Source organism: Athene noctua, chromosome 23 (genome assembly GCF_965140245.1).
Source record: "Athene noctua chromosome 23, bAthNoc1.hap1.1, whole genome shotgun sequence".
Classification (NCBI taxonomy): domain Eukaryota; kingdom Metazoa; phylum Chordata; class Aves; order Strigiformes; family Strigidae; genus Athene; species Athene noctua.
In genome coordinates, this window is record NC_134059.1 from 2,749,290 (window position 1) to 2,768,714 (window position 19,425).

A 19,425-nucleotide genomic window follows, 5' to 3' on the forward strand; every position below is an offset into this window, starting at 1 on the left:
CTACAATTCTATGGCAAATTTCATATAAAATGTCAAAAGCCAACAATTATGCTGTGACACTGGAAGATAGAATGAAAGACTGTTTTGTCTCCCCTTACCCTCATTGCCATAAAGTTGCAGTCAGTTTAAATTACTCATTTAAACACCCATGTAGTCAATGGAGAGGAATAGGGGCTTCCAAAGAAAAACTTGCCTTTGTGTCTTAGACATTCTTCCTAAGACAGGAAGACCTGCCCTCTGGAGATAATCTCTGACTCTGTTGGTATACAGGAATGATAGCCAACAGTCTTGGACTGGATCTTAAGCATTCGGTGTCTTAGGTTAGATGAACCTCATTCCACTTTTGTCTCTACACTAACAACAAAACATCATAGGATTTTTCACCAGTTTGAACCTCTCAAAACTTGGCTCCAAGAAACTTCCATTACACTTGCAACAAAGAAACACTGAACTGGAAAGACAAAATTTAAACTAGAAACTATGGAGCCTCGATAATCTTTGGTTTGAATCCAGGATTTTCTCTTAGTCTTTTTCATGCTCCTGAGACACACAATAGAGCTGAGGCACCAATGGATCCGACATGAGTAGCATCAGAGGAACTTCTCCTTTGGGAATCCAGACCTGGGCTGGCAGTGTGGGGAGGGAGACATAGTAATAAAACCACCAGGTCAGTGGCCATGAAGCAGATATAATCATAGTGAATTTTACTTTTTCATTTTAATTTACCAAATTGAGAAAACCCCTAAATCAAGGGCACTTTTTATGAGAAAGACGGATGTCCACTTGGTCCAGCTACTCAAGGAAGGCAATTTTCGACCCATCCACTCCATAAGAGGACCAAACCCTCCTTCAGCAGGGAAAAACTAGGCTTTCAGTGTGTAGGAAAAGATGGGGAAGGTTCCATTTCCCCTGCTGGCTCACCAACAGAAGTTCACAGAGGGTGAACAGCTGGGCTCAGTCATGCTGCCCAAGAAGAAGCAACGACTTCTCCTACCTGAGAATATAATCACCCTGGCAAAGCCCATGCTAATGGGAGATTGTTCATCAGCCAGTCATGGATATTCCTAACCAGATCTACACTACAAGAACAACAGCCTGCTCAAAGACAAATTCTTGGACTGTGGCCATCCCTAACCTGGGCCAATGTGCCTGGTAGGAAGAGCTCCAAAGGCTGTTCTTCTTCCACAAGAAAGAAGCAATCAGAATAGGGAGAGACCTCAATTAGAAATGATTCAACAGAGACAAATTAGATGATCAGATTCAGGTGTGGAAGGGAAACAAATAATTAAGAGGATCAGTATCATAGAAAGGCAAATTCCCTCATTTGATACTAATGCCTTTCGTTCACTTTGTATTAGCAGATTGTTTTGCATCGATGAGATCTAAGTCTCCATCCTGGTTGCTGGGGCTACAAGTTCCAGGACAGAAGGACACCAGAAAACTCTAACAAATTCCACTGTTCCTTAAAACCAGTATCTAGCACATCCAAGCCTTCCAGAGTCAGGCCCCAGTGAAGCAAACCCAATAGCAATGCTCCATCCCAAGCACCACGTCTACTCCCTCTGGGACACGGCACCAAGGTTTTGATGCCACTGAAAGCTCAGCTGGAGCTTCCCCTCAGGCTTTGCTCAGTGGGTTGATACCAAAGAATATGGGCACAGATTGGCACTGACTGACACTGAGCTAGGGAAGAGGGGATCCTCCTCATGGGCAACCTCGCCATGTGAACTCTGCCGGGACAGCATCAGCAGCAACTCTGCCACAACAATGGATTTGGATGCAAATACACAGTGCAGGCAAGTTCAAATCACAAGGAGCCAGCACTGTGAAACAGTCATTTTAGAGGCAGTTTATCCCAAATAAGAACAAACCAAAATGAAAGTGCCTATCATTGTACTGCTTTCATTGTGTGACATAGCCCTGGAGAATTTATGTTTTGATACTGATCACCTTTATTTATTCAAAAAAGAGAGATAAAACTCCTTCAATACCTTTTCTGACTCTTTCAATAACTTTTGGATGTTTTCATTGTTTATAGTATTTCCAGAGAGACTGAGCTCCTGCCTAGGAATGAATGGTTACAGGACACAAACTTACTGTCCCTGGACTGTAGCCACAGCTCAGAGAGGCTGCTTGCAGCTCAGCTGGGCAGAGGGGCTGCTTGCAGCTCAGCTGGGCCCAAGTCAGCATCAGACAAATATGACTGTATGGAAAATTCAGAGGGTTGCCCCAGCTTCTACTGCCTCCTCCATAGCTGCCAGCCAGGGTATTCAAGGCCTTTAACAGAATAGCACTATATTTCCAGATGCCTTGAGAGACACTTGCTTCCACATGTTCTCTAATGAAGTGTTTTAGTCTCTTTCTCCCATATTCAGAGAACACCAAATGCATCCATACCTTAAAATGAGGCCAAAGGTGCATGTGATATTATAGAAGACAATGCATATTGTAAATGGCTCCTGATCTATATCAGTAACCCTTCAGCTGGGGAATGTCTACAGACACCCCAGCTCACCTCTTCATCTTCACAGATCAGAATACCCTGAATCCTTCACAGGGGGTGAGATTAGGCTGGTCTCTCAGTAATGTCTCCAGCTAAGACACTTGTGTTTCCCCTGAAGTCAACCAACGGGCACTGACTTTGTTAGAGGGTAACTCACTGACCTGCCTCAGATTTCACCTCCATTGGCCACTGACTGCATCTCTGCAAGGGCAACCAGCAGAGCTGCAGGTGTCTCCTGAAGAAGTGACATGCACGAAACCAGTTGACTATTGCACAGGCTATTGGCAGAGCCACAACCACCACATATCATGACCTAGCCTGGCCCTGGGCTGTCAGTCCCAAGTGTGTGTGGTATCTGAAGCACTACGAGCAACACATCTACAAGCAGAACTAATACAGTGTCAGCTGGTGGTAACCACAGCTTTCTGTACCTTGAGTTCCAGCTGGGGAGGACACAAAGACTCAAAGTTTTCTAGTCTGCATTAACATCACATTCTTTATCACTACCTGATGACCAAGGAGGATATAAAAACTTTTTTCCTGACTGGGCTGAATTGCAACATGTTATTTAGCTAAGAGCTGGCTAGCTCAACATGACACGCTGTAATTTGGAGCCTGTTGCAAGTACCACCCATGAGAGGAAATGGTTAAAAGCAGGCAAATGTGCATAGTCTTCACCAATTGCTGAAACCCCCATTGCTGACAGATTCCAGGATGAAAGGCTGCAGATCCGTGGGCTGTTACAAGAGTTAAAAAAGGAGAAGGGTTCTGCAGAGAAGAGGAAGCCCTTGGACACCAAGAAGGCTTCTTCCAGCTCTATCTGATAGAAGAACTTACTCCAGAGAACTGTATTGTGGCAAAATATGAGTGCTGCACACTGAGACCTGCCTTTGGACAGGAGCCAGCAGAGTAGCCCACGAACTTCCGAACCCAGGACAGATATACTGAGCTTGGAAATGTTGTTCCAGATATGACAAAATACTTACAAAGGCTTAAGCCCCTGAGTGGTAATAGAGAAGCATGTCTGGAAGGGACATCAGAAGGTCCCATTCTGCTCACTGAGGTAGGATCATAACAACAGAGGTGGTGGAAGAGAATATACTTCAGGAGGAGGATTCTCAAAGCGAGTCAGTACCGCTTAGCCTCCTGATCTGAACAAACAGTGCAAAACTCAGATTTCATCACCAGAACCGATACTATGGGCTGAGTAAAACCCTACATCACAGTTTCCAGTCACTGCATTACAGAGCAGTTTTGTATCACAAACAGACCCAGTGGATCACAGGTCCCACCGTCATCATTCTCACAGCAATGGAAATCACCTCACTGGATCACCTCTGAAAGCATGGAAAATATCTAGCCCTTCCCTTCCTCATAGAGATGGTTTGCTAATCTGCAGACAAAATACCCACCTACACAGGAGATTTGCAGCATGAAAACTGAACACAAAATTATCCTTGTTATAGAGGCAAAAACTCTACCTGAAGAACTACTAGAATAGGAAGAACAGAGCCCCAAACAGGGAACTACCAGCAGCTATTACCCAGCTAAGCCCTCTTTCCTGCATGTGGAGGTTAATAATGGGATGCCTACAAGCAAAACTCTCCCTACTCAAAGATCAGGCTACCCAAATGAAGATCGAGCTCTTCAGGTGCAGAATCCTCCAACCAGAAACAGTCCTACACAGCAAAGAGAGCCCTTGTATGGTCCTAACCCATCTCTGAAGGCCCCTTCTCAACAAAAGCACACTGCAGACCAAATTTAACAGTGGGGCCTTATAGAGCCAGATACTTTATAAGGGCTAATGGTCTTCCAAATAAGTAATGCTTTCAAAGAGGACAACTTCTTGGTCTGTTTCCAAAACTTTAAGGACAACTGCTGCCAACCTCATCTCCTTTGACTCAAGAGCAGAAGGGTTTGTACAAACTGATCTCCAAAATAATGCAGCTCTGCAGTGAGTTCCATGCCAAGCAGGGGGGCGTGCCCCAGCCAAATCAGATTTACTCAGGGGACACAGCCCCAGCTGAGCCTACGACTTGCAGCCCAACGTTTCCACATCAGAACCAGTTCTGCCAGATGAGCCATGCCCCAAGCCAGGAGAAATGTATAAATGCAGCCACTCCCTAACCAAAGGGCATCCAGGGCTGGAGAGTATTCCTCTCACAACAGCAGTTCTTCTCTTCAGAAAATGCCATTATTCTTCAAGTGATCTTTCCAAAGTAATGACCAAGCCTACAACCATGAGAGCTGTGCGGTGCAAAGCAGAGCTTGCTTTGGAGAGAGCCTGCCTGCCTGCAACTAGCTGCTCAAAAGCAGTATTTTCCCTGGGCAGAAGCCAGCTGCAGTCCCATGCCATCCCTCCCACTACGTTTTTATGCTCTTTAGTCAGAAATACCCTAGAACAAGTTACTTCCAGTTTATGTAATATCTCTGTTTCCTATTTCAGAGTAATTACAAAGCTTCTGAAAGTAGCAAGCCAATGCCAAGTGCCACCAGGTTGGCCAGGCTAATTCTTATTCTAATTAAACATGAAGTAACTGGGCACATGGGAAGCTAAGTTTTCATGACAACGTGCTAATGGGCGAGTGGCATTTCTTGGCATGCACACTCTGGGACATACTTCTCCTACTCAATACAAAACTGAGGAGGCTGAGACAAAGAGTTAGCCAGAGAAATCTGGAAATCAACATCCAGATCATGATTTGGCTCACACTGCTGACTGTGAGGGGAGATTTTCTCAATGTCTACATCATGCCTTGGGTCAAGAGCTCAACAATCTCAGGCCTTTGGTGTGAGTTACAACAAAGGCTATGCGCCCTGTTAATGAGTCTCATACTTATGCTGCAGTGTGCAAATTCTCTTTTGGACCAGGGACCACTAGGAATGAGCTTGGGAACTTCTACGGCTTGTATGACAAGCTGCCATGTCTTTCTGGGAGTTGTGATAACTTCTGGGTTGGGGCAGAGCAGGCCCTGTATGACAGTGATTCAGCACCAGTAGTGCAGTAGCCCCTGGGAACACTTGTGGAAGACACAGACCCTCCTTCTCCAGCCCAATAAAACATTGCAACCCTGAACTGCAATGCAGCACAGCTCAAAACATGCAAACCGTAGTCTTCCAAGACTATGGTTTGTGCAGACCAAATCTCTTCCAAGACTATGGCCTAATATGGTTGGTGCTCCAGAGCTGGAGGCAGTGTAGCCATCAGCATCAGGGCAGCTTTAAATCAACATCACCGCAATGTCATCAAAACCCCATGAGGTTTTATTTTAGTGAGAGTTCTGCTGCATTGCACGGATATATCAGCTTGGGAGTGTCTGAGCTCACTGGTGTGTTTTACATGCCCTGTTGTTCCAGGCAACATTTACAAGAAGGGACCTGATGCTAACTGAGACATGAAGGGGACATCCTCCACCCTTGCATAGTTGGGACTGCATGCTCTGGACAGGAAGGAATTGAACAGCTTCTGTCCCCTTCTCTTTCCTGGCTAGGTAAATCATTCCAATTAAGCTATTTATTTCAATTTCTACCTCATTTTTTTTTTTCTGAAACCCAAATCAAACCTTTTGGGCAAATGAAGCAAGGGCTGGGTGGAAAGGCAGGGGTAAATATGACCACTCAACAGCTTCTCAGCTCTACTCTGAGTCAGACCATCAGAAATCAACTCCTTCAAAGTTAGTTGATTTTTTAAGTTTGTTTTCTGCCAAATCAAAGCAGTGTGACAGCCAGAAGAAGCACCCAAACTGTACACCAGGCTTTCTGTTCTTCACCTCCCCACCTTCATCTTGCAAAGGAGCTGTCGGCTCATAGCACCACAGAGACTGGGGGATCACCTTGCCCAACATCACACAGCTGCAGCAGAGCTGCATATACACTGAGCCAGATATGGGTTTCTCTCCATACCCCATGGAAAGAAGTAAACCCTTTACGAGCGTGACTCATCTGACCCACTTTAGACTTTACTGCGGGATGTGATTAAGCACGGTGTGCACTGGTGAGCAGATCTCCAGTGGCTAAAAAGCAGCTCAGGTGACTAGCTCTGATGGACAGACCTCCACAGCAGATGTCTACATTTACTCAGATTCAGCCCACTGAAGCAGACTTACTTGGAGCCGGACTGAGCCTGTCCATAAACCACGTCCTGCTTGCAGCTCATCATGGGCTGGGCATAGACCACATCAGGCTTGTTGCTTGAGGGGCAGGAGAGGGCCCGTGCTGGCATTTTTTTACTTGTCCTGGTAGTTCCTTGCTGGGTGCTGCAGCTGCTGTAGATGCTCTGGCGGTTCAAGGTTGCCTTGTGCTCTGCCCGGCCCCCCACCTGACTCTTCCTCAGCGTGCCCCGGGGTGGTTCACAGTAGAGGTCAGGCTCACTCCGGCTGCTCTTGATGTTCTGCACAAAGCAGTAGTCGCTGCCAGCCCTGGCAGGGCTGCAGACAGCCTTGCTGTAGTGCTTGCTGCCCCAGCCCTCCATCTGGCTGTACGAGCTGTAGCGCCTGTTCTCCATGTCCCGCTTCAGGGTCCCGTTGTACAGCTGGTCAAAGAGAAAACACGAGACAAAAACATTAGGAAAGGGTCGAGCTGAAGGTCGGCATTTCCAAACCCACTCCTGTGTGGGTGTCACGGCTACCAAATTCCTACGTCTCAGGTATTTTTGTGGCCCCAGATTTACAGGAGGTTACCCCACCTGCAGCCATTACAAAGGTGCCAAACCCTCCCTTGAAATCTGAGGACACTTAGTGATCATGATATGGCATCCAGGAGCTTGAAAGCAGAATTGAAAGCTCAACCATGACCCTGGAATTAGAGAAAATGCCTTATTTCCAACACATGGGATCTAACACAACCTGTAATTAGAGAAACTCACATCACGTCTCTTGCCATCACAGAGAATGATGCCCCATTCTGACCTTCCAGCAATGCCTGCATTTATTTTTAATTTCTTTATGCTATTTTGTTCCCCTTCCATTTGTAAGCTGCTTAGGGAGGGAGTAAAGGGAGTGAAAAATAAGTAAGAAGGGATTCTTGAATCTCATTGTGCCAGGAAACAAGTGGAGACAATGAATATCTGCTTATGAGTTACAAGGTGTGTAGTATCAGCTCATATAATGGGATGTTCTGAGAACAATGAGGGATATGCAGTAAGAATTGAGATGACTAAGTCAGGAAGGAAAAAAAAAAAAAAGAATAAAAGACAGTAAAAGAACTACCTACAATTAATAATAATAATAAAAAAAGGCTTTAGTCAGTTCGAAATGTCTTCACCACTTCACCAAAAGTCCTCCAGATTTGCCCCAAGTACACCAGAATTTAATCCAAAATTCTTTTGCAATATTAAACCTTTTGGATGTCAGTGATGGCACTTGGAAGCCTGCAGTGTTGTATCCAAGTGAGAGACAAGTCACTAAGGCGTGTACTCCAGAAAGGAAGATAAATAAAATTATTTTAGTGCTATTTGCCCCATGATACTGATTTTTTTTTTTCCCACTGCATCCCCCTCAGCACACAGGCAAGCAGATCTCCAAGACGTACAGCAAGCAGGCACAAAATGAAGCAAAGAATAAAACTACCTGCCCCATCCCTCTTTGGTTTATCCCAGGAAAGCTCATCTGTGGTCTCCTGGTCTCTTGTTGGGCCAAGGCTTTTTTTTCTCACCTAATTCTAAGCAGCGGTACTTTGGATGCCTCTTTCTGCAAAAGCCACCCTTGGGCTGGGAAAGAAAAGTCAACACTGGCACCTTATTATTTCCATGAAGGTTCAAGGCACAAGGTGTGAAAAGCCTGTGCCTGGTGCAGTACTTCAAGTCACTGAAAAAAAATCCCTATTTCCTAACCTAGAAACACCATGTGAATGAGAAATCAGCATCCTCTGCAGGCTCACCCTGAATCCCACTGCTCTGCCCCAACTTCATCCCAGCCCTGATCACACTCAGCATCATTCCTGTCTCCAACACTCTGCAGAATTGTCATTATGTTAATTAATTAAGCCAAATATTTTCATTAACAAACTGATCTTCAGGAATGCAGTGAATCCTCTCTGCTGAGAGCTGCACAGGTAACGGCTGAAAACTTTTCAAAGGGGTTACCTAGCAGGCATGCCATCTGGGTAAGAAGAAACCCTTTCGCCCCGCTGCTCTGATACCCAGACTGCCCTGTCATTTTCAGTACCAGTCTGAAGTAGTTTTCATACTTTCATTCTGCAGGTTTGCATCTAAACAGGTGAATAGCTGAAAGGGGAGCAAATTTTCATTGCATTTACTCCAGAAGACACAGAAAAAACCTGTTAGTACTGCAGCACAGCAGGTAACAGGTTTGGTGCATACTGCAGAGCTCCCAGGGATTTGGAAGAAGAATTTGCATGTGATAAGAAGAGCAAGGGCAAGGTACATGGGTAAGTGCAATGAGTCTCGGGGGCTCTCCTGGCAGTGGGACAAGCCCAGTGAAATTTCCAGGATGGCCACGCAGAGAGGTCCTCTCCATCCTGGTTTTGCTTTGGATGCAGCACACACAGAGCGACGGCAAAGTGACCTTTCGTGAAGTCGTGATCTACCCCACTGTGGATGAGTATGTGCTTCTAAGGCTGATATCATCGTCATTTTTTCTTCATTTTCCTGGGTTCAGAAACTCTTGGGACAGTGAGGGACAGGACAGGGCTGCGGCAGGAAGGTGCGGGGAGGACTGATGCTCAGTGGAGTGGGGAACCCACTCTCAGGGCTCACTGCTGGCAGCAGTGAGCTGGAGGACAGAGCAACAGCTTGTTAGCTGTGAATCCTGTCGTTTTTCTTTATGAGTCAGTATGAACTGGTATTATTTTGTAGGGCTGTCAAAAGCTTGGCAGAGCTGTGGAGCCCCTGGGCATTTGCTGAAACCAATTCAGCTAACCATGGAAGAGCTAGCTTGTTATTTATCTAAAGCTATTGTCTGCTCTCCAGTGTACTCACATGGGCTCCCTGCCAGCAGAACAGGCGAGGGAAGGTGTGAGTGTGTCTGTGTTTATAGATATAGAATTATCAATTCTGTATTTCCTGCTGTGTCTTATAGTGGCATATAGCATTGTCCTCTTTCCTGCCAGCCCTGAGATGAGTGAAGCAAAGCGACCGCCTGTGTGGAAAGACACCTTTCTGCAACACAGGGAGCCCTGAACGGCAAGTCAGTGCAGGTCCTGGCAGGGCGGGGAAGCCTTTTGCAAACTCATGGGAAAATAGTTCCCGTGTGATGTGAAGCTCATTACCAAAGTCAGTGCATGACTTTTATTGCTGATTCTACCAGATGCTTGGCTGAGCCCATTTTAATCTCTTTCAAGTGGCACGGACCTAATTGGTATCTTAGAATTCCTCTTTGCAGCAGGAGCCTGATCCAAAGCCTCCAAATCGATGAGGAGTCTCCTGACAGCTTCCGTGGATTTCAGACCTGCTTACCAAATAGTCTTTGTGAATTCTTGCACAGACGTAGCTGACCCAATCACTTCTTGGATTCAACAGAGTGCTGTGTCTGTGCCTTAAGAGCATCTTTCTCAGACTAAAACCTATGTCCCCAACTCAGATGTTCACCAAGACCTTCACTTCTAACACTGGAGCAAACACAGCCAAGGGAATGGAGTTCCCCATGTTGTTATCTCTTTGCTGGATGCAGCGATCAGCAAGGTAGGAGGCACAGCAAGGTAGAAGCGAGGCACTCTGCTGTCTGGAGAAGAGATGCCATCTCTGAAGGTGAAGGTGATGCTATTATATAGTCTGTGGTTTAAAGAGCCACCTGACAACAATCTTGCAACTTTTGCTGATGCCATTATGTGTGTAGAGTGAGCTCTCCCTGTGCAGAATAGCATTAGTGAAAGGAAATAATCAATCTCTCGCCTTCAAATCTCATAAACCACCCAGATTTCCTAACACTCTTAACTGCATCTGTCCACTGCTTGTGGGTGTTTGCATGCGGGAGGTGGGCCAGGTCCACACCTTTAGGAGTGCGGAGAAATGCTGGAAAATAGGGAAATCCCTCAAAGAGGGATTGGAGATGGGAAGTAGTGCTTCCCTCTGCACTGCAAGATTTGGAAACCATTTTAGAAGAGCACAGGCTGTCACCAAAACTTCTCCCCATGGGACCTGAGAAGTTGAGGCAGCTTGGTATCTCTCTCCTTTCAGCCAGACACCACCATGCACTGGCAGTCCCCAGCACTCATAGGATGCAGGAGGATGATCACATGCAGCTGGGCAACGCTGACATCCTGAATTTTAGGTTGAACTTCTCCTCCCTACTGTGAAATGAGCATGTATGTTTGAGGCCAAGACTTGGGAGCCATTCATTCATATTAAAACAAGGAGGGGAGGCATGGGGAGGAAAGGCAGTGAAGATGAGCACTGATAGCGTGCAGGTTCTCTTATCAGGCCCAAGGAGTAAGTGCTTTCCTTCACTACTGAGAGTAGCGAAGACCCGCCTTTAAATTAACAAGCATTTGTGGATCACCAGTTCTCAGCCTGTGATATGGGACCATTTTAGGAATATCACTTGGAATATCCAACAGATGCACAGGACAGGTAAATAAATATCTTTAGCCTCTTATTTTAACTGGAATAAAACTGGTGCTAGAAAGAAAGTCAAAATGGCATTATTCCAGTCATTGATGATGAGTCCTTTACTGTCTTTTTCTTCCATAAACCCTTTTGCTTAACGGGAAAAGTCCCTCTCCTCCTACTACTTTCCAGAGAAGAAGCAGCATAGAGCAAGGCACACCAGCCCAGGAATCACGCTTGGATCTCAGCACTGCCTTTCCACGTCGGAGGCCCTCCCAGATAACTGGGTGTTTCTGACTTCTGCATCTAAGGACGCGATCAGTTCATTACCTAGCTCTAATTTTTTCCCTTGCAATTTGTTTGTTTCTAGAGCAGCAGACAGAGAGAAGTAAAGGACTCCGTATAAACACGTCAGGAGCAGGTTTCTCCCAGGCTGGAGGGCAAAGCACAGGCAATGCAACATGACAGAGTCCCACCCTGAGTGATGGGTGGGGAAAACTCTTGATGCTACTTGCGAAATGCTTTAGCTGCTACCTGCTGCACACTCCATTGCAGGGAGAAAAATTGCAAAACCAGCAAATAAATTGTTTATCTATTTCTGAAACGTTCTTTCCCACCTCTCCTGGGTGCTGCCTTTCCCTACACTTTTTCATCGTTTTTTTTTTTTTTATGCAGCTGAGATTTAGGTCTTGATGGCTCAGGCTGTTCGGGCCAGGGAAGGTAATGTCCAACTTACTACTCCAAAGCATAAAGCCTCTTGCAAAACATCACAGGGAGACCAAGGACAAGCAATGATGTGCAACAACTATAAATCTTCGTTTTCTTTGATAAGATTGCCCAAACCACTCTACTTGTGGTGTTCTTTTAAACTTGAATGTGTCATCACCGCAAATGACAAATTTTGTCCTGAAATCCTTGTGGAACAAAGCTCCTGTTGATGATGAGAGATTTTTGTCCACAGAGGCAAAGCCATCCAGGGATAGCAGGGAGTGTTCTTGTCTCGTGGCGAGCATCTCTCATGCAGATAATGCATTTGGGAGAGAAAGCTCTGCAACTTTCTCCCACAGAGAACATTTGTTTAAAAATCTACATACAGTCTCTAGTGAAGAGGGATCACCAAAGTGCATGTTTCTCATTAGTGCCATAACGGACATAATTGATGCAGAAACCAAGCTGGGTGGGCCAGTGCAGCACAGAGCCTGAGGCCCCAGCAGTGGCACCTGAGGAAAGCAGTGGTGGGCACTGGTGGACCAGTAGGCACTGGTCCCAATTGTTGTGTGCCAGGATCCAACTCAGTTAAGTGTTTTAATCAGAGCAGCCTCAGACATGCCAAATATTCCTGGGTCTGGGAGCAGGGCTGATTTCAGAAATGTTATTCCCTACAAGCCCCAGGCTGAGGTCAGCTCTGTGGGGCGATGATCTGCTCCCCTTGTGGGAGGCAGAGCACCCTAACATCCTTCCCTACCCAGCACACCAGGGGCTTGTTTGCCCCTCATTCGGGGCAGTGCCAGGGGGGAGCATGCTGCGGCTTACACCCACATCATGGAGGTGTAGTTCCTTCCTGTGGAGGCAGCAGCATGGGGAGGTTGGGTGTGCTTCCGCACCTTGTCCTGATACTGCATCATCTTGACGGTGCCAGAAGAGGCATGGGAGCTGGGACCCCCCCTGAATCTCTTGGAGGATGGACCTGCCAACCCAGCAGAGCCAGGCACGAGCAGTATTGCTGCAAGTGGGAATTAAAGTCTCAGAGAGTCCTTGCTGAGAGCATGCACCCTGGCTCCACATGCTGCTGTCCCTTTGGTGTTCAGGAGCTGAGAGCACATCTCCAAAGCTGTGCCTGCAGTTGGGGTGAACACCACACTCGCTGCAATCCATGGGCCACCAGACTGCGACAGTGGTTTTGAGCCCATTTTTGGGGTGGTATTGAGGTGTCAGAGTCAAGGTACAGCTCATGCTGAGACTTCTCCCACCATGACTACACTGCTTTAAGTGTCCAGTTTGGCTTAAAGCTCCCTCGGGTTTGTCTGTGTAAATTGTGGTCAGCACTGTACTCCTGTGGGACCTCAGGCAATGCTCAGGCCTTACATCAGGGCACGGCATAGCCAGCTCCTACAGTCGGATGGCTTTGGGAACTGGTGGCCACTCATAACTCACATTGCCAGTGGGGTGACAAATGTCTCTAATGGTCTTCTGAGCTCAACAGCACCTGGATTGAAAGATCACCTAACACGGAGAGGTCTGCAGTCACTAACGCCCCCATTACTGCATTCCACCGCGGTCATTGTGAAAATGCAACCGGGGACTTCATCCCTGAAGGCTGAGCCAACCCTGACATGTGAGCCAAGGAACTGCAGCCAAGTGCAAACCTGCTGCCCTCAGAGTCCTGTTTCTGGAGTGGTCCCTGTGGTTTCCGTGTTACCTACAATGGTAACGAGTAGGTACTCATTGCAATGCTAGTTACAGTGATGATACAAACAAAGCACCCCACAAGAGGAATGTTGAGAAAATAGTCTTTAATAATGGGTAAATCAAAGGTTTTAGTCTGAAGTGTTGACTGATCCAGAGAGAGCCCTTCCTCCAGATCTACCATTTCTTTTGCTCTAATATCTGAACATCAGTATCATAAGGTGAAGAAGAAAAGCCAGAAGCAAAAAGCCTGAGATTTCCAAGACACAAAACAAGACAAAAGGAGAAGTCAGGAACAGTAGTTCTAAGAGCTGTTGGTGAGACAAAATACCTCCTGTCATTTAGAGTCACCATCTAAGGCAATGACTTAGAGTAAGGCAATCTAAGAGCAGTGTCTAAGTTGCAGGTGCTGTGGAGCAGCAACATGGACATGGATTGCCTGCTACACCTTTTTTTTAAACTCCAGAAGTATTAAGAGTAAGTAATTTTCCTGAATACTATACCTGCTCATTTCCCTGCAATATCTGAATTTGACTGTGCAGCTCAAAGGATTTTGCAACTTCTAAACATTCACAGCACCAGCTCCAGCTGGAAAGAAGTCCAGCAATTCTGTCTTCAAAACCAGATTTCCTTTATCTTTGTTTTCCCATCTTACAACCCAGGAATTATAAACAGGAAACATTTTTTTAGAGTGCCTAGAACCTGTGCAGACTTCAAACAGTTCCGTAGACAAAAGTTAAAGTTAACCCAAGCTGGAGGCTGGTTGTGGATGTGCGTAAACATTTAATATTTTTCTGGATGAAGCAAAATGGAGGAGGTTCCTTGGTGTGGTTGGGAGTATGGTGTCTGTTAAGCTTGTTAAGCAAAATTAGGCTTGAGGTTATATGTTCCAATGTGCCAATGGCACTTGGGACTCATCGCCCCTAACTGCAGTCATCTACCTGTTAGGTGACTGCTCGGATCCAGCTGCCAGTGGAAGGAGATCAGCATCCAGAGGGGCTGATTCATCCTGACCTGACAGATCTCCAAGATAGAGGAGATGAATCACCTCCTCGTACCTCTCTCTTTGTTGGCTATGGGAGGAGTCTAGACGACTTGTTAAGACTAAATGACTGATTTTCAGATAGACACAGTTAGGTAAGACAAATTTTACTGTGAATCCTTCACAAGTCCCAGTCCCTTTTTCTAAAGTAGCCCAGGTCCTGAAGATCTTCACCAAAAATTTCTAGAATGAAAGACTTGTAAGATACTTAGGTTTGGGGAAAAGTTTTCCCTCATCAGTAAATGCAGAAGAGCCCTTCAGAGAAAAGCCATGAGCTGTGTAATTCCACGGTGAACCAGAAGTGACTGAACTACTGTGTCCACATTACTCTATGGTGTCTAATGGAGGCCTTGATCTTTGTAATCTTCTTGCAAGCTGTTCACCAGAACACCAGCATTGCTGGACTGAAATGCCAGTGGCATTTCTAACTGCCTAACATTTGTCCAGCTGTCGTAATGAATGGGAAGAAGATCAGGAATTAACAAAATTAAACAATAATCCTCACACCACCAACATTAGCTGCAGTATCACCTTGTCAGCGTGAGCATGAGATGGAGGGGCAACTGCAAAGTTGGGGCTTTGCTTCCTTTCTTTTTAACAAAAAAAACCCCTCAAACAGCTAGAAACTACTGGAATGGCTGGAGCAGAGCAGTTTTGTTTAGACAAAGTATAAGAAACTCCATTCAGGAATCACACTAGACAAACAGCAATATATCATTGAAACAAAACATCGCAATTATTTGACTTATGAAGCTCAGAGACTCCACCTGTGGCTCAGGAGGTCCCTCAGCTTCAAATTTCTGGTGGCCACAAAACCACTCTGGGATGCATCGCTGCCTGCGTACCATGCTTAGACCCTCTGCAGGGGCCCATCACTGCCTCGGTGATGGAGACAGGATGCTTGGCTGGATGGACCTCTGCTGACCCATCATAGTCACCCTTCTGGTCTTAGACCAGGCAGAAACATCACTGTCTGGGGTTTAACCAGCTCAGCAAAGGACATTGAAACAAGTGTTCCCAGTTTTTCCTACTGAACACATAGTAGGCAGCAAACACAATGATGCAAACTTAGTAAGTGACATTGCTGCCTTGAAGCAAGCATGCTACACCAAGGCCATTAAAAATGACAACAGATAAATCTTTCTGAAGCTGAGGAATGCTGATGCTATGAACAGGCAGAGGATCTCGCGACTACCAGGAAAAGCTTCAACCCTCTGTCTGTGTGCTTGAAGCCAACATAAGTACCTATCCTGGTTCAACCCTTTGATGGTTGACAGGGACGGCTTTACAGTCCCAGAGCTGTTGAAAGGAGCCCTTTCTTTTTCTCATATTCAAATGCCAGATCTGTGAATTGCTGCCTTCTACTTCATAGCTGATGAAAACCCAAGGAAGAACAGGCTACAGGTCTGAGCTGGAGGGGTAACATGAGCACAAGTTGTCCCAGTAGATGACGGAGTGGTTCAGAGTGATTCCCAAGAGTCTGTCACCAAGGACAAGACCAGGACCTCTGTGGAATGTATAAATTCAGATTGCACAAAGATAAGTGCTATCTCACCTGTGCTTTTTTCTGGAGACCTGTAATATTTTCTTTGGAAATCACTATGGGAGAAGTGGATCACCTCTTTTCCAAGCTCAGAGAATATCTGAAAAAAGCCTGCACTAGCACTGAGATTGGGAATAGCAACAGAGTTATAATGCACATCCCCTGATAATCACCCATCAACCACATTAATGTTGTTTAAGACAAGTTTTGGTACATGGAAACAAAAATGGAAACTGTTCCAGGTGAGCAATGGATGTGCTCCAAACTTGAACTGAGTTGTAAGAGTCTGAACCCGTGACTGATCCTTCAGACCTCTTGTGCCGTGTGGATATTAATCCACAAAACCAAATTAAATCTTGTCCACACTAAAATCCCCAACCACATACAACATAGATATAGCGTCCTCAACCAGCCTCTTCCATTGCATTGAATTACTTTCTAAGATAGCCATAGCCATGCATAATCTCTCTCAGGCAAGTTTCTGAAGTGCTACGACCTTGCTACATGACTGCTCCTGCTAGAGGGTGCTTTCTTTACAGGTTACCTCAGGAGTACGCCACAGTTCCCAGATAAAAGAGTATCTTACCGGATATCCCCAGCTGCTGTTCCCTGTTTGGGTTTTGGCGTAATAGCTGCCCCGAGATGTCCCGTAGCCGTAACCATCAGCTAAACCATCGTACATGGAACCTGTAAATGGAAAGGCATGGTCAGCAGGAGAAAGTGGTCCCAGCAGGCACCTCTTCAGGGTATAGCACTCTTTTTTCCAGTGATCTTAGTTACTGAAGAATAACAGAGTTATAAACCTTAACATAGGAAAGACAGGCAGTAAATTGAGCCCTTGCCATTGCAGGTAACTCATAGAAGATGTTTGTTTCAGAAGAGCTCTTGGAAACTCCAGCCCTCAGACCACAATCAACAGCCTAAGGTTTTCAGCACAAAATACCAAGTGCCATAAAATCTACAGTGGACAAGAGCAGACAGGGTCAGAGGCCAGGCCAATGTCTTCGGTCTTTGCTGTATGAGAGGCACTGGATGATATTTCATGCTACATATCCTGGAAGGTCTGAACCTGGAACATGCTTCCCTTATTCTGCCTCGGAGGTAAATTAAATTTGCCTCTTCTCTGAAGGCAAAACCCGCTCCCAATCTTTTTTCCAGTCTGGCTTTCCTGGTCTGAACACTAACAGTCACATCAACACAGGCAGCCTGAGCAAGGCTTGATAAATTCAATAAATAGCAAATAACAAATGTGATGGGGATCTGAAATAGTCAAACACTAAAAAATGTCAACCTCCAATCTGAAGATCACTCTGTGTATTTGTACTTTCTTTTCCTGAAAATGTCTTAAGCTCCATTATTTTTGGGGTGCTGGGGGGATATGTGAGACTAGAACTTGAATATGTTTTGTGAAAATGCAAACATCTTGGATAGGGAGGAGCCCATCAGCCATTTCTACTATTTCTCAGTCCTTTTTTTCAAAGTGTTTGGATTTACTTATCCTAGCCCTACTAAAAGTTCTTCCAGCTGTCTCTCACCAGTAGTCCTTGGCAATGAAATCTTTGGATCCCTCCTGAAAGTATTTTACTCAATGCTACATTCATCACTACAAGGAAAAATGAAGCAAATCATTCTTTTTCCACAATGGAATTCCCTTAATCCCCTTCAGATGGTCCAAAAGAGTTTAAGGTAATTTGTTTCATTTTCAAAAGTGCTCAATAATTGTGGCATTCCAAGTCCCGTTATCAGGAAGAACAAACCCTATACTCCAATTAACTTCCAGGGGAAGCTCTGAATGTCTAATGAAGTACAAAATCAGGACTTACCTGTCTTAAGTTATGCACCTAAACTGGTGGGTAATGTCAGAAATATCCTAATCTCTCTGATTGTTTGATAAGAGTCATCTCTTAGATAAACTGGATAAGCTTGACCACAAAGGCCCTGAAGCCACTCAGGTCTCGTACAGCCACTGATCCTTGGAATAAATCTAGTTTATTGCCTTGCCTGAGGCATCCAGAACCTGTTATGGTGATCTGGTTCGTGGCTAAAAAATTCTTGCATTTTCTCAGGAAGATGATTTCCGTAGATGTGGTATAAATAATAAGATTTGTGTTCTATTGTCAATAAGAGAGGAGCAAGACTGCATGGATGGCAACATCTGAAGAACATCACTGAATGCAGAACAAGCAAGAGCAGAGCAGTTTCCCAGACACACACTTGTGCAGAAAACCACAGGATCTCGTTTTCCATAGACTTGGTGGGCATTGTTCCCTATTAATTGTTCCCTTTTAATAGATCTCTGCAGCTCTGTTTTGTATACAGTAAATTGCAAAGAACTTGCTGATAAGGCAAGGAAATGTCTATAGACACACAACAGGAGACACAATCCAGCTATGCCCTTCACCTTGTGCTTCCCTCCCCACCCTGGGATTTCCCGGAAACTCCAGATCAGGACATTAGTGTTGGGCTTCAGCAGAAGGAAAACAAGGCTTGAAATGGTAAATCTGGGCCAGGTGACAGAGTTAGCTAGTAACAATAGTTTTGAGCACAAAGATAAAATAATCCCATGATAACAGTTTCCTGGAAATTTATTCTTACAATCAGTCTCTTGTTCTGTGCAAACATCATGCAGCTGCAGGCAGGAACACCTGGGAGCATTTTCCTGACACTGTGAGTGAGCAGTTGAAAGGAAGGATTTCTGAGCATGACTCACAGGTTAATTTGACCAGTCATCCCTGCAGACCATGCTTTTCCTTTCAGGATCCATTCTTGCAATGCACTGCACTAAAGACTCTGGGGTTGAGCAAGGAGACACCAAAAATAAGCCAATTTAGGCACATCTCTAATTTTCTTTTATAAATTCACCACTACGCAGCCAAATTCAAGAGATCAGGCAGTTCCTGCAAGTTTATGTTCTTCAGTTGTTGAAGAGTTGCCTTCACCTCCAAGAACTGGTATATAAGAGCTTATAAAGATATAATTACATATAACCTCAAATGTTCATTTTGAAGCTGCCTTGCTGGTTGGAGAAGGTGATTCTCCTGCCACCACACAGCTGTGATTTATTGCTTGGAGAGCTCAGACTGAAGGCCAGGAAGAACCTGAGGATTTTCTGATGAAAGTGGCTAAAGAAAACATAATCTTTGTTTAGTCCTGCAAGTTTAGACACTTCTCTGCCTGGTTCATCTTGAGAACCAGCTTGGAGGTGTATCACCAGCCCTCAGGGAGAGGAAGGATATTCCTCTTTTCAGCCACCTCAAGGGTAATGACCATAAAAGCTGGTCACAGATCCTGAGAATCTATCTCCTGAAAAAAACATTTTGGCAGGGAGTGGAAATGCTGTTTGGGGAAGCTTTCTCCCTGGTGCTTTTTTCTAGCTATGTCCATATGTCTGCGTCCCATTTGTTGTCATCCAAGCAGCTGTTTAGGTC

General features: G+C 45.4%; 1 protein-coding gene across 1 annotated transcript in view; it reads right to left on the reverse strand.

Annotated features, from left to right (window-relative positions):
• Positions 1–19,425, reverse strand: part of PKP1 (plakophilin 1) — a 41,711-nt gene that overhangs the window by 17,803 nt on the left and 4,483 nt on the right. Inside the window, exons 2-3 of the mRNA XM_074925214.1 lie at positions 16,584–16,684; positions 6,610–7,034 (exon numbers count right to left, since the gene is read on the reverse strand). Of these exons, the coding sequence (XP_074781315.1) occupies positions 6,610–7,034; positions 16,584–16,684 (526 nt within the window). The remainder of the gene's footprint in view (positions 1–6,609; positions 7,035–16,583; positions 16,685–19,425) is intronic.